The sequence below is a fragment of the Camelus bactrianus genome, chromosome 21 (genome assembly GCF_048773025.1).
Source record: "Camelus bactrianus isolate YW-2024 breed Bactrian camel chromosome 21, ASM4877302v1, whole genome shotgun sequence".
In the NCBI taxonomy this organism is placed as follows: domain Eukaryota; kingdom Metazoa; phylum Chordata; class Mammalia; order Artiodactyla; family Camelidae; genus Camelus; species Camelus bactrianus.
In genome coordinates, this window is record NC_133559.1 from 24974863 (window position 1) to 24989044 (window position 14182).

At 34.8% G+C, this 14182-nt stretch overlaps 1 protein-coding gene across 4 annotated transcripts in view; it reads left to right on the forward strand.

The window, feature by feature from the left end:
* RALGPS2 (Ral GEF with PH domain and SH3 binding motif 2) overlaps positions 1-14182 on the forward strand; it is a 135933-nt gene that overhangs the window by 99812 nt on the left and 21939 nt on the right. For all 4 annotated transcript variants that reach the window (XM_074349861.1, XM_074349863.1, XM_074349860.1 and 1 more), the window contains 6 exons: positions 4086-4223; positions 5319-5409; positions 7463-7530; positions 8851-8986; positions 9783-9934; positions 12684-12738. In XM_074349861.1, coding sequence (XP_074205962.1) covers positions 4086-4223; positions 5319-5409; positions 7463-7530; positions 8851-8986; positions 9783-9934; positions 12684-12738 — 640 coding nt within the window. The remainder of the gene's footprint in view (positions 1-4085; positions 4224-5318; positions 5410-7462; positions 7531-8850; positions 8987-9782; positions 9935-12683; positions 12739-14182) is intronic.

Consider the following 14182-nt stretch of genomic DNA (forward strand, 5'->3'; position numbering starts at 1 on the left):
CTGCTTCTAGATAAAACCTTCTGTACATGACACGTGCTCTCCCCTCTTCGTTGCCTTCCTTGTGCTGCTTTTCTCTTTCTCGACCCTACCGCCAGCTGTTTGTTCATCAACATCCTTTATTTAAAGTCATCTTAGTTTCTGCTTCTTTCACAGAATGAGTTTCTTTAAGTTCCTATGACATACATAGGGATAGCAGGGGTTGCATACCCAAAGGCCTGCAGATGCTCACAACAAGAATGAAGCAGTTAATGTACATACATGAAGTGAACCAGAAGTAAGACAGGAGAGGAAAATAGGGTTGTGACAACAGGCATCCTTAATAGTGTAGCAGGGTCTGCACCTTTCTCAGCTCTACCTCCTTGTTGCCAGATCTCCCTACCCCCACCCCCCGCCTTTTTCTTTCTTTCTTTCTTTCTTTCTTTCTTTCTTTCTTTTTTTTCTTTTTTTTTTTTTTAGGAAAAGAGGGCCATGTAGATATTTCCTGTGGTCTTTCCTGATTTTAAAAACATTGGGACCGCTTCTAGCCTCTGATTTATATTATGTAATACATCACTTGATCATTCAGTGATGATGTTGTATTCACTGACAGCTTAATCTGGAGAAATATGAGACCGTAAGCTCCTCCTGAGCCTTTTTGCTTGAACGACTTTAAGCTCTCCAACTGTAGCAATTAATACTATCACTAACCAAGGTTGGAAAGTGGAATGGCAGGTGTTTAGGGACAAATAATGGTTAGTTTGGCATGTTAAACTGAAAATGAAAGGAGCTGTGTTCTATAGAGAGATTCGGAAATTCATCAGCAATTAGGTGATAGTTGAAGCCTCTGAAGTAAGATAATCCAGAACAAGTACTTGTGGAGTGAGAAGATTAATGACAGAACCATGAGGAATACCAGCTTCCAGGGAACATGAGGAAAAAGAGCAGCGGAGGGAGGGAGGGTGGAAGCTAGGAAGGTTCCAGCCAGTAAAGACCAGGGAACAAAGGGAGTCATAAAACTACTGCAGAGCAGCTAAGCAGGAGGGAGGAGACCAAGAGAGGTGTCTAAAGACTTAATAATGAAGAGGTCATCTGTGTCTCTGCCAGAGTAAGTTTCAGCAATGGGATGGACGTGAATTTCAGGTTATCTACAAGTGTTAGCACAAGTGTGGATCAGTAGAAACTTATATACTGTCAGTGGGCGCATGAATTGTTACAGCTTTAAAAAGCAGTGTGGCACTGGCTTGTGAGGTTGAACATTATACATACATCCTAGAGAAGTTCGTATACCTGTGCACCAGGAGACCTGTGCAAGAATGTCTATAGCAACAGGGAGGGAGGGGGGAAACAACTCAAAACTCTATCAAATAAAATGAATAAGTAAATTGTGACATAACTACATATTAATTTATTCTCAATTTAATAACTGTGTGTACTTAACATGAGTAAGTCTTAGAAACAAAGGAGTGAGACAAAGCTATCACAGGACATATTTTTAAAAATTTATTTACAAATCATTTATTGTATAACCTGTTCTAACTTAACTGATATTTAACTTAGTCACTCATATATAAAATATGATTTTTAAAGCTCAAAAATAAGCAAAAGTAAAATAACATGTTGTGCAGGAATACAGACATGTATGTGTCTCAAAAAAAAAAGGGATAATCTTCAAAGTCAGAATAGTGGTTAGACAGGAGACAGGGAGATGACACTGGGAATGAGCAGATAAATGACACAACAGTTGTAGTTCTTATGTTGATGGGGCATTCACAAGTATTTATTATATTGTTTGACAACAACCGACATTAGATGTGTTAAACTATTAGTTTTTAAAAGATAAAATCATGATTCTCACACAAATACAAAATGAATACATGTCACAGGTTTTGTTTAAATAATAAAATGTATAAGGGAATCAGGAAGACGCTACAGCCACTTCAAGGGTGAACTCAAAGGCCCGCACACACACATCGGCAACTGGGAATGCCGAAGTGAATTTACAGGTCATTGCGGAACTGGTCAACATCCACAGGGCAATAATCAGTTACATCCCACTGGACATAATTCATTGGCATTTTTATGGACAAGAATTTATATTATTACCACTTCTCAACAACTTACAGAGTTATAACACAGCTCAGGCCAAAGGATGCACATGGAGACAGGATATACCTAACAATCCTTTCTGACTAATTCTAAAGTCTATCACAGTTTTTCCTGACACAAGCAAACTTTAATATGTACCAAATATTACATAAAAATAGAGTGAAGGATTAAAAAGTAAGTAGTCTGTGTTTCTCTTTCAAGGTGTTTGCTGACGAGAGAGAGGCAGGGGTCCCGTCTTGAGGAAGGGATCAGATTTAAAGGAAGAGTTTGTTTGACTTTCTTTTCTTAACTAGAAGAGATTTAAGCGTGTGTGTTGGCTCTGGGAAAGGAGCCAGTGGAGGGTGAGTGATAGTGAAGGCAACGGTGGATATTTTTAAGGAGGCAGTAGCGAATACATTCAAAATCACAGTTCAAATATGGAAAGAAGAAAGAGATTCTTCTGAGATTGGAAGAAAAGGAAGGGAGCTAGGCTGTAGATTTATTTGAAGTCATAAAAAAATGAGGTTAAGAGTCTCTTAAGAGATAGAAGTATTTATGATAGGTGGCCTAAAGAATACTGTGAAGATTTACTGAATAGAAAAGGAATGACACCAGGATGAATAAACGGATCACCATGCCAGCCTTTTACATAGTGTTAAGCACTATTTGTCTCTGAAAATACTGGTCCGGATTTTCATTTTTTTAGAGTGCAAGATAAAGCAACCACCTGAATGAGTTTATAGTCTTCAGTAGATAAGATATAAATACAAAAAGTTTAAATAAAGAGATTATAAAGTCACAAAAATTATCAAGTGAATGGTATAGCTATACTGTATATGCTTGTAAAAGAGTGTAATTAAAAAAAAAAACAGGGTACAAGTGTATACTCAGATCCAGCTCTGTCACTGACAACTCACACGGCATTAGCCACTCCCTTAATACCTGTGTACCTGAGATTCTTAGTCTATAAAAAGAAGGGGTTAGACCAGACAATTTCTAAATTCCTTTCTTGGAATCTATGAGGAAAATTAAAGAGCAGTTGACACTGACCTGGATATAAGATATGATTTAGATGGGCAGAATTGAGTCTGGGTATCATTCAGGATGGAAGAAATGGCATGAGGAAAAACCGAGGGCTTACCTGGACAGCAGTCGGCGCATCATTGTGGTTGCATTTACCCTGAGAGTTCGTGGACGTTGAGTAGTGAGGTAAAAGTAGAAAGTGTGTTCTTCTCTTGTTCTTCTCTCCAGCTGTGGTTGTCTTACACACCTGACATGTGCACAGTGAGCCCTCAGGAAATACTTGTTATAAAAGGGACCTTGCATATCTAGAACTAGCACAGCTGAATTCTTTGGGGGGGTATGTTATTTTTGTTGATATAGAGAAAAGGGGGAGGGTTAATTGCAGTTTGTAGTCACAAAAGCTATGTCAGAAACCCAATTGTTGATCTTTAAAACAAGACCTTTCCACCAGAATGAGACAGCTTTCAAAGTTAGTTAAGACTCGAGTGATAGTTATCACCTCAAGGCAAGGTGTAGAATTAATGTTAAGTAACTGCCCCCACGGCCAGGTACCGGCCAAGCCGGCTAACTGAACCTCTCAGGCTAGCTTAACCTCTCAGGCTGTACCACAACTTGGAAAATAGGTGCTAGTTGTATAGACATAAAAACTGAGGCTCAGAGATGAAAAGAACTGTCTTCTTTATATGCAACTAGTCAGAGGCAGAGCCAGGTCGGGAGCTCAGCTTCTTTCTCCTGGGTCCCATAGGTAAGATACTGGAGTTTCTAACTCCAGCCACAAACCATGTCTTAAAATGACACCATAAGAGGACATTTATTAAAAAAAAAAAAACATATTTACACGTCTGACCCCAACTCCAGGGAAATCCAGGCCTCAGTGGTCATGTTTTAACAAGCTTGCAGTATATATTCTAAATACGGCAGGTATTGAAATATAGCTATAAACTATACCTCTCCAAGCTACACATAGGAAAACACTCATTTATCTAATTTTGTTTCAGGTATCTATCTGTCAGATTTAACATACATTGATTCAGCGTACCCATCAACGGGCAGCATTCTAGAAAATGAGCAAAGATCAAATTTAATGAATAACATCCTTCGCATAATTTCTGATTTACAGCAGTCCTGTGAATATGGTGAGTATCTGGAGGTAATGCTATGAGTCTTTTGATTGACACAGGTTGACGGCCACTTTTTGCACAGCAGGGAACATCATCTTAGTATAAAGGAAAATGATGATTGTTTTATTTCACTGTTTAATATTTAGCATTCTGTTTAAGATCTTGCTTTGAAGGAATTGAAGTATTTCATATTTAAAATGTTACAGGTTTTATCTTTTGCTCTTCTATTTTATAGGACGTTTGCTAACATAATTTTCAAAATTATTTTCTCTTCTCTTCATCTCATTTGCTTTCCCTGATCTGTTATGAAAATAATTCTTAATAGTTTTCAGTTAAGGGAAGGCACTGAGACCCTTGATCCCTGGTAACAATCAGCTAGCTTACTTGAGTCCTGTGTTGGCAAGTAAATAACCAGTTTTTGTCCAAGATGTATTTTATGGAACCTTATATAGAAAGAGCTTATGTAAGCCCAACTGATTAGAAAAGTTTTTTTTTTAATGTTTTAAAATGTTTGGTTGCTTTCAGTGTGGTAGGGAATAAACTGATAGGCTGCTATAGCTGTATAATTTTTATACTACATAAAAACATTAAGCTTACATTATCTGAACGTTAAATCAAATAATCTCTTATTTTTATCCTTTTCTCAATTTTTTTTAATAAGACCAAATTATAGTGTTAAATTAATCTCATTTGAAATTTCTAAGTAGGAAAGGAAAAAACTACAAATGTGAGCCAGGCTTCAAAAAAAAAAAAAAAAACAGGAAAAACTAAAACTGCTTTACGTCTTGCATTTACAAGAGGTTTGAGTATAAATCACAACGATGTCTCTGATTTTTTCCTGTGAAGTTCCTCAAGAATGTGGGACTTTGTAAATGGAGCTGTTTGTCTTTGTTTCTTTTTAATGCATACAGACAGCATACAACTGTAGTTTTCTAAATTAGCTTCATTTTTACATTAAATAACATTTATCTCGATAATGTCCTTCTAGAGTTAATTTAAACTTTAGTGCCATGTAGCCTTAATTTACCTTGAAATATATTTTTCTCAGCTTTAACTTTTAAAATTCTGCCTGAGCTGTACTTTATCAGATAATTATCACATTTTGCCTAGATATCCCCATGTTGCCTCACGTCCAAAAATACCTGAACTCCGTTCAGTATATAGAAGAGCTGCAGAAGTTTGTCGAAGATGATAATTACAAGTAAGTTGGATCTTCAGAAGTGCTTTGTATGGCTTTGTCCTGTCCTCCACCCTTTCTCTCCGTGTATTTAAACATCTAAATCCTACATCTTATGCAAATGCCTGATTCCGTTGTACATTTACAACGGGAAGGGTGTCTCATGTATTTCTTTTTAATCGCTTGATGTGATTGAGGCAGTGTGCAAACGCCTCCTCTGGCTGGCTGTGAAAAACCATTTCATGTTCTCAGGTTACTGAGGGCTGATGTTTGATAGTTCTGATTTACATTTCTTCCTTTCTCTCTGTATTCAAGCATTGAGTCTTATGGAAATTTATCTTTGAATAGGCTGAAACTTTAATGAAACCATCTACAAATAGAAAAATTACTCCTTTTTTAATGGTAATTTTTAACACATCTTTGAACTTGTTTTGAATTGTTTTTGTGGATTGAGAGAATATTGAGCCTTCTGGCCTCTAAAGGTTAGAGACACGCTTGTCCAGCGTAGCACCACACCTGCCCATTTCTCCAGTAGAGCAAGTCCTTCATTAAATATTTTTGAAATTACTTTTGAAATAGCTGATCTCCATTTCCTTTCCACTAACCATCCACAGTAGTGCTCAGACTAGGAGGGATTTTTGAATTACTAATCCTTTCTGTTTTTCACGTATCATGCATCACAACTGTCGGGGTTTATTCCGACGGGAGGATAAAGAGCTTATTTCTCTTGAGGCTTCTCATTTTCCTTGTAGCTTCATTTGTTAATTTCAGAAAAATTTTTGCTTGGCTTTATTATCCCAGCTGTTCCCAAGCTTTCAAATTTAACTTCATGTCGTCCATAAATATTTTTTCCAATAAAAAGTTATACTTTAAAATTGTATCAAAGAGAAAGACTAGGTTGTTTTTTAATATTAATGCATTATATGAAAGTATTCTGATCTCATATGTTAGTGATTATCAACTTTTTTCTTCCTCGTAAAGAATTTTGTAAAACAGAATTAGTACCAATAAAAGGCTAGAAATTCTAGAAAACAACTAGGAAGAACTTTTCTTCAAATATAAAGCTTGAGGTACATATTTAAATGTATCTAGAATTTTATTAATGTTTGAAAATACTTTTATTGCCATTTCTCACCACATTATTACCACTTTATATTTTCATATCAATTTTTATTTTATAGAAAGTTTTTACTTGGTAATTCATTTGAAAATGTACGACGTCACTGGATCAGCTTTTTAAGGCTGGAGTTGCTTCACAGCTCTGATGTAGCCATGGATTGTAAACTTCTTGACTTGATGTCTGTGAAATATTTACCACTATTTCTTCCATCTCTCTGATTATGACATAGCACAACATTCATATTTTGTCCAGTGAGGTATAGAGATTATCTTAAAATATGAGTAAGTAGTTATTAAAATTGCCACATCTGGCTCCAGAAGCTTAATGGATTTAAAAGAAGTTAAAGTTTAAGAAGTGAAGTCTAAGACATTGTTGCACAGTTACAGAGGAAGGTGAATTTTAATTCTAAATGGATAGAGTTAGCCACTTAAGCCATTAGGTAGTTTTAACTGAGTTGGTTGGTTTTTTGGATGATTACTTTTAAATAAAGTGTTTTTGAAATTTTCAGTGCTACAGAGGCCATTAACCCATCCAATAAAGATTCTAGATTTTGCATAATATAATCAATAACATATGTGAAAGTTACTGAGTTTAATTGTCGAGTATCAATATAACCTCAAGTTAAATCTAACCTTTTAGTCATTCATCAGATGTCTTTAAATGTGTTGAATTGTTTGGCAACAGTTGCAGTAGTTCAGGGAGATTTTTCTGTTCTTAAATATGACTTTTTAATGTTTTTTTCCCTTGCTGTTATTTCCTGGGATAACCATAAAATCAGCTTTGTATAAAAGAGAAATGAGATTTAACAACTAAAGAGTCCTCTTGAAGAAAAATATGTAGCTGAGATTATTTTGTAAAAATGTTTTTAGGGTTTTTTTTTTGAGGAAGTACGTAATTTTATTATTATTTTATCAAGTGTTAATCATTTTATGTGCTTTGTTTCTTTCTGAAATTCAGGCTTTCGTTAAAGATAGAACCAGGGACAAGCACACCTCGTTCTGCTGCTTCCAGGGAAGATTTAGTAGGTTAGTGCAGCTTTCTCTCATTACCGAGTCATAAACCAGATAACCTAATAAGAAAGAATATATTCCAAAGTAAATAACTACTTAGCACATTTTATACTGCACGTACAATTTTATTTTTGGTATTAAAATATATGCAGTTTTTATTTTTTTTGTTTTTTAATTTAAAAGTTGTTAAAGTTTGTCACTGATGTACAAACAAATATGCCAACTAAGCAAGAAAAATAGATACAACCAACAGAAAATAATAAATGTTTGTAAAATGAAAATAAATAAATGCGAATGTCTGCTCTTTACATTAAGAATGCAGCCCTGGGCAGTGAGGGTTGATTACATTAGAAATTTCTGTGGTTGCAGTGGAAAATTCTACTAATTTGAATAATTGTAGAAGTCAATTTTAGTGGCTTAATTTTTTTAATTTTATACTAATGCTGGACCAAGTACTGAAAATATTTAAAAATAGTCATGGTCCCTTAATTTATCTGTTGCATTATAATGGGAATTCATATGTATATCACATAACCAAAAATATAAAATTGAAGATAATTCATTATTTAAGAAATCATCAATAAGTATTTTTTTTAAAAATTCTAAATACAGACCTTTGCTCTAAGTTTTATATATATTATTGTATATTCTACAAATATTTGAGGGCCCACTCAATAAGGTATGAAGGAAGTAAGGGAACAAAACCATAACAATATCTGGGGGAAGAGTATTTCAAGCAGAGGAAAACATTTCAGTGTAAATCTCTTTAAATTCACTTTTCTTTTCATTCTTCAAGTGATATTTTGCAAATTCGTGTACTTCTGAGTTCTTTTTTTTTTTTAATTCCCATGAACTTGAACAGCGTCAGTGTAGATTTAAATTCTAACTTAATGCTCTAACTTGAATGTGCTCCTACACATTCTTTATCCAAGAAGAAGCTAAAACTAAGAGTAAAGAAGTAATGTATAAAATTAAATGAGCACTGAACTAGGACTAACTAGGGAGACCTGAGTGTTTAGTCTAGGTTCCATCTGTGATGTAATATCCTGAGCCCATCTCTTCTAATTCTGCTGCTTTTTTGTAAATGGGGAAAATATTTATACTGCCTACTTAGTGCAAGTAAAATAGAAATTAATGGATTTTGTATGTTTTGAGCGTTTGTGTTTTAAAACTCAGAAAATAAATATTTCTCATGTTCAATTAAAACAAGTAGCATTAATATTATCTTAAAATTTAAACCATATTTTATATTTCATATCAAAGGATTAAAAATAAAACAATCTTTTCAAACCATTTGAAAGTTTCTCTCTCTCTTTATTTAAATGCAACCCTTAGGTCCTGAAGTAGGAGCATCTCCACAAAGTGGAAGAAAAAGCATGGCAGCCGAAGGAGCCCTGCTACCACAGACACCGCCATCCCCCAGGAACCTGATTCCGCATGGACATAGGAAGTGCCATAGCTTGGGTTATAAGTCAGCATTTCTTAATCTTATCTTTCAAATTTTTATGTATTTTTTCTAGTAGGGTTTATTTTCTATTTATTTCATTAGTTGAACAGAAAATAGTATCCTTGCTTAGGTTTATTTGCATCACAAGTCTTTTTCTGATTCAGTAAAATATTTTGTTTGATAAAGGCATTTATTTCTTCCTTTACCTTAATTTGGAAATGAGCTTTTCCCAACAGTGCCCTCACATTTAGGGGAGATAAATGAACATTACAAAGCATCATCATAAATAAAATCAGTAAAGCAATATACCATTTCCCTCTGAAGTTGTAACTTTTATTCCAAGGTCATCTCATTCCTTAAGTTAACCAAAATAAGTGACCATAAATAAAGCGTATAAAAATTGTTATTTTTATTCCTAAATATAAGGAAAGGGAAACTGATTTTTTGTTTAGCTTTGCAAGATTGTTTTCTCAAAATGGGGCCAAAGGTTCACCTTTGCCATGATTTTCGTGAGGATTTGATAGCTACTTTCCAAAAGTGGATGTGAAAATGATTTTTAATAGACCCAAGACTCAATATAAAATTAAAGCGTCTCTGCTACATAGGTGGATATGGTCTAGCTTCCTAAAAACTTTTCCCTAACCTGGTAGTTTGAGGCTTTCATGGTAAAATTGATGTGTTCATTAGTATGAGAGTTCAGAAGTAAGTTCAGGTAGCAGGTAAAGCTTTTAAATCCTAAATCTTTATACAAGAGTATCTTTTATATCCTGAATTAGTAACATTAATAAAAGATAAGAAAAGTATTTCTCTTTGTTTTCAGTTTCATTCATAAAATGAACACAGCAGAGTTTAAGAGTGCAACGTTCCCGAACGCGGGACCAAGACACCTGCTAGATGACAGCGTCATGGAGCCCCATGCGCCGTCTCGAGGCCAAGCTGAAAGCTCTACTCTTTCTAGTGGAATCTCAATAGGTGAGAAATACTGGATTCCAACTTACGTAAAATAAGATTTTAAACAAAACTCAGCTGGGGAAGAGCCATGAACCCTACTCCAACAGGAAAAATTTGATAAAACCTAAGAAGCAAAGTAGATATATGACCATATCACTAGTAGGTACTGAGGTTAATAATTCATGATAGTTTGAAAAGAGCTTGATGTTTTTGACTCCAAAAGGGGAGGTGTTCCGGAGTGGTTGGGGGCAGAACATGGGCTGGTTGAATTGGTTACTGCATGCAGGTGGGATGTGGGAATGAGGAAAAGGGCCAATCAGGTATGACTCCCGGTGTTTTGGATTAAGCAGCTGGTTAGATGGTGGTGCTGTTACCAAGGAAGAGAAAGAAGACTAGAAAAGTAGCCATTTGTACACATTGAGGTATTTGTGAAGGATGACTAGGTTTGGGGAGTTAAGAATTCTGTATTGAGTTGTCAGGTAGGTAATCAAATGTATAAAGCTGAAGCTTAAAATAGGGTAAGTCCAGGTCTGTAGATACAGGTATAGGAATTAGCATATTTATAGTATTGAGATGGATAAGGTCACCTAGGGAGAGAATGTAAATAAATAAGATATTCTAACATTTAGAGGTGTGATTTTTTTTTTAATTTTTTTTGTAATGGTGGGCCATCAAAGGAAACCATGAAGGAGGGACCAGTGAAGTAGGGGGGAAAAACAGTGTGGCATCACAGAAGCCCAGTAGACAAAGTGTCTCCAAAGGGAGGGAAGTTTTGAATGTATCAATCTCAAATGTGCAAAAAGAAGGGTCAACTGAGAATGGGAGTAGATCCGTGGATTTGGCAAGATAAAAGGCATTTGATGCCCTTGACAGGATTTGCTTTATAGACTAGTGTGGGCGAAGCCCTGATTAGAGAAGACTGGAGAATGAAAGGTAAGAAAAGAGAGATGGTTACGAACAAGTCAGAGCAGAAAACCGGGACTGGAAAAGGCTGTGAGATTGAGAGAGGAATTTGTTTGTTTTTACTTCCTAAACTTCTATTCATATTCTGAGCCTTCTAGGTAAGCATTATTTCTTTGGATAGTTAGGAAATCCCCATACGATACTATTTTTATTTTTTAAAAGAAAGAAAGGAGGAAAATGTCATCCTCTGTGATTGTGCCAGGTTCCTCAAGGGCTAAGCCTGTTATTAGTAATACGATCATGCCAATATTGATGAACAGTCAGTAGAAAGAAGTGAAGTTCATTTTCTTGAACATACTGACTTTCTTTAATCCTTGAGTTTCAAACCCTGAAAGTGAAATTGCTTTGGAGCTAGAAAGCTCCATTCAGCAGGTTTTTTTTTCCCAATGTTCCCCTTTTTATAAATGCAAATGATGAAATGATGACAAAATTTACAAACTAGGAGACAAGTTGGTCACATGAAATATCTCTTTATTGATACTGTAAATTGCCTATATGCAAATATCAGCCTGAATCTGAAAAATAATACACAGAATACTTTTGCAAAAGAGAGAGGAAGAACTTTTTTCAAGTTAAAAATGTTATACTTAACAGAATCCAGCATGCCACTTCAAGCAAAAAATAATAATTTTGAAAATTACAGCTCTCAACTCAGTACAAATTATTTGGCTTTTTACTGTCATAAGTATTATAGTGACCATTATTCTCTGTTTGTGGCTGTTACTTTCCATTGATGTTCCTTTGGTTACCAGCCCAACTTGCCCAGCCAAAGGGGGCACATCCACTCGGAGCTTCAGGCTTCTGGAAGAGCTTACATTTCCTACAAATTAGTCATACTAATTATGCTTAAGCTTTCAGTCTTTATCACATAACTCTGCACATCAGAAGATCATCTACAAGACCCACAACAGATTATCTCCAGTTTCTCATCTGAACCACACAACCAGAAAATTTGTTCAGTGGCTGTTACTCAGTTCCTCCAAGGACGGTACATAACCCGTGCCATCCTGAACCCATGGAAGACGTGCTAATCCCTCACATGTGACGGACTCTTAGTAGTATTTGAGTTTGAGCCTCTCACAGAACCCTGGTTATGAAAGTCTGATCGATGATTCAACTTGATACATAAAGGACATATTAATTACCAACTTTATTGAGAGCCAGTATTATCTTTAAAATAACTTTAAATCACCCTAAGCTGTTTTGGACTCCACATTCTTTCCCCTCAAATTAAGCTAATTTAAAACTTTGCTTTAATGGGTATACTGGCCCTCTGAGAGAAACTTTGGCATTGTTATAGCACCTTTTAAAAAAAAAAATGTAAGGATTCCATTCTGTTCTACCTTGCCTCTAAAGGCAAAAATTCAATTTCCTTAAGCTTTTTATCCTTAGGGTAGTAATGGGTTTTAAAAGGAATACGAAGGGAAGTATGCCATGAACCTTTAAGAAATTCATAATTATATAGTTTTTAAATTAAAACCAACCTAATAAGGAAAAAACTCATGCTTATATACATTCTCTGATGGTAGAAGAATTGTTTACTAGTGTAATGAATTTGAGCCACAATTACACATGCAAAAATGTTTTGTGCTGTGTTGCTATTGTGGATAGTCTTGTCAACTCTATTTGGATATTTTGCAAAATAAATCTAGTGCAGTGATGTTAGAATGAAGAATTGATCTGTGGATGTCTCCCCACAAATAATGTGACTTTCACTTTGTAAGCACAGTTAAAGAATTTATTTCTTAAATATAAAATCCAAATTGTAATTAGGATATTTGAAAAGTAGGATAATTTTTGATTTTAGGTAGCAGTGATGGCTCTGAACTAAGTGAAGAAACCTCATGGCCTGCTTTTGAAAGGTAAGAAAAATTGTCCGTTTAAACTGCTTTGAGTTTGTTTTGTCTCTCTGAAAGTGTATGATAAGTGAACTTCAAGGCATAATGTTTATTCTGTATCTCCAAGGGACTGTTTGGGCTTCCTGATGGTGGTAGAAATTAGAAGTTGATATTTAAGTCTGGAATTTAGTCTGATCTAGTAAAGATATGTTTATTTAGTGACTTGACACATTATTTGAATTTTAGTACATTTTAAATGTAATTTAAAAATAATAATAACCAATCGTAGCTTACCTACTTAAGTCTTTAAAAGTAAAATCATTTTTTTTTAATTATGGTTCATTTAAGTAATTTAAGGCATTTAGTGGAATGGTCAACTTCATTCTCTGCTGCTTTGTCAAAAGCAAAATGACTTAATAAATTTTAAATACACTGTAAGTAAAGCAGCTGGAAGTTTGAACTTAAATTGTCATTGATTTGAAGTTGGCACAAAGCACATGGATTTATACTGAAATAATGTAAGTCGTATTCTGTTCTCTTTCCCTGGATGCTTTAAGCAGTAAAAGCTGTCTTCTGCTTGCAGCCATATCAATCTTCCAAAATACGACGTTCCTAAAAATGTAGTCAAACAGTACAAATAATTGTTATTTAATAAATGTCCATTAGAATTTTTTATTGTCTTTGGCCATTTCATTCTCTGCCATTTTCATACTAAATTACTTGAATCTTGACCAGAATAATTATCCCCTTTTGTATATAAACTAAGCAACCTAAGTTACTAAGTGACAAGATTAGTTTGCATTTTGTCATTTAGATTGAATTTTGAATGTCATGTTAAAATTGATGAAGTTGAAAATATTTAGTTACCTAACTCCCTATCAGTCACTTTTTAATAGAAAACAGTTATACTAACTGTACGTTTGAAATTAAACTACACGTATTTGAATTGGTAAATTTCGTGGTACAATTGGAAAATTAGACCCTTGTTTTTGAAACTTGATAAATATTTCTCACCATTATGTGCTTAAGATTTTACTTGTAAACCCAAGATTTCAAAGTACTTTTGAGCCTTTCTGCTCTAATTATCAGTGTTCCTAAGTTTTGTCCTCTTTGTTTTGGGGGATTTTTAGCAATCTGTTTTTACGTATTATTTCTTTGCCAACTTTTTCTTTCAGTCTCTTTATTTGGGCTTGCCTAAAACAGGAAAAACACGAGCGTTGCCCCTGGCATGTTGTCTGTACAAATTGTCTTACTAGTTCTTTCGCTCTAGTAAGAACACAATACCATCAGATGTTGATTATAGAGTGTATTGTTTTTAGATTGAAAATATTGATGAACAAAAGTGTTTCTCATGTCATGAGTTATAAGCGAGTGACTGGAAGGGTGTCGTGTTAAATAATCTGTCCTTATCCCAGCAGGTTACTTACGGAGATGGTATTTAACAGTGTTACCTTCACATCACAAAACA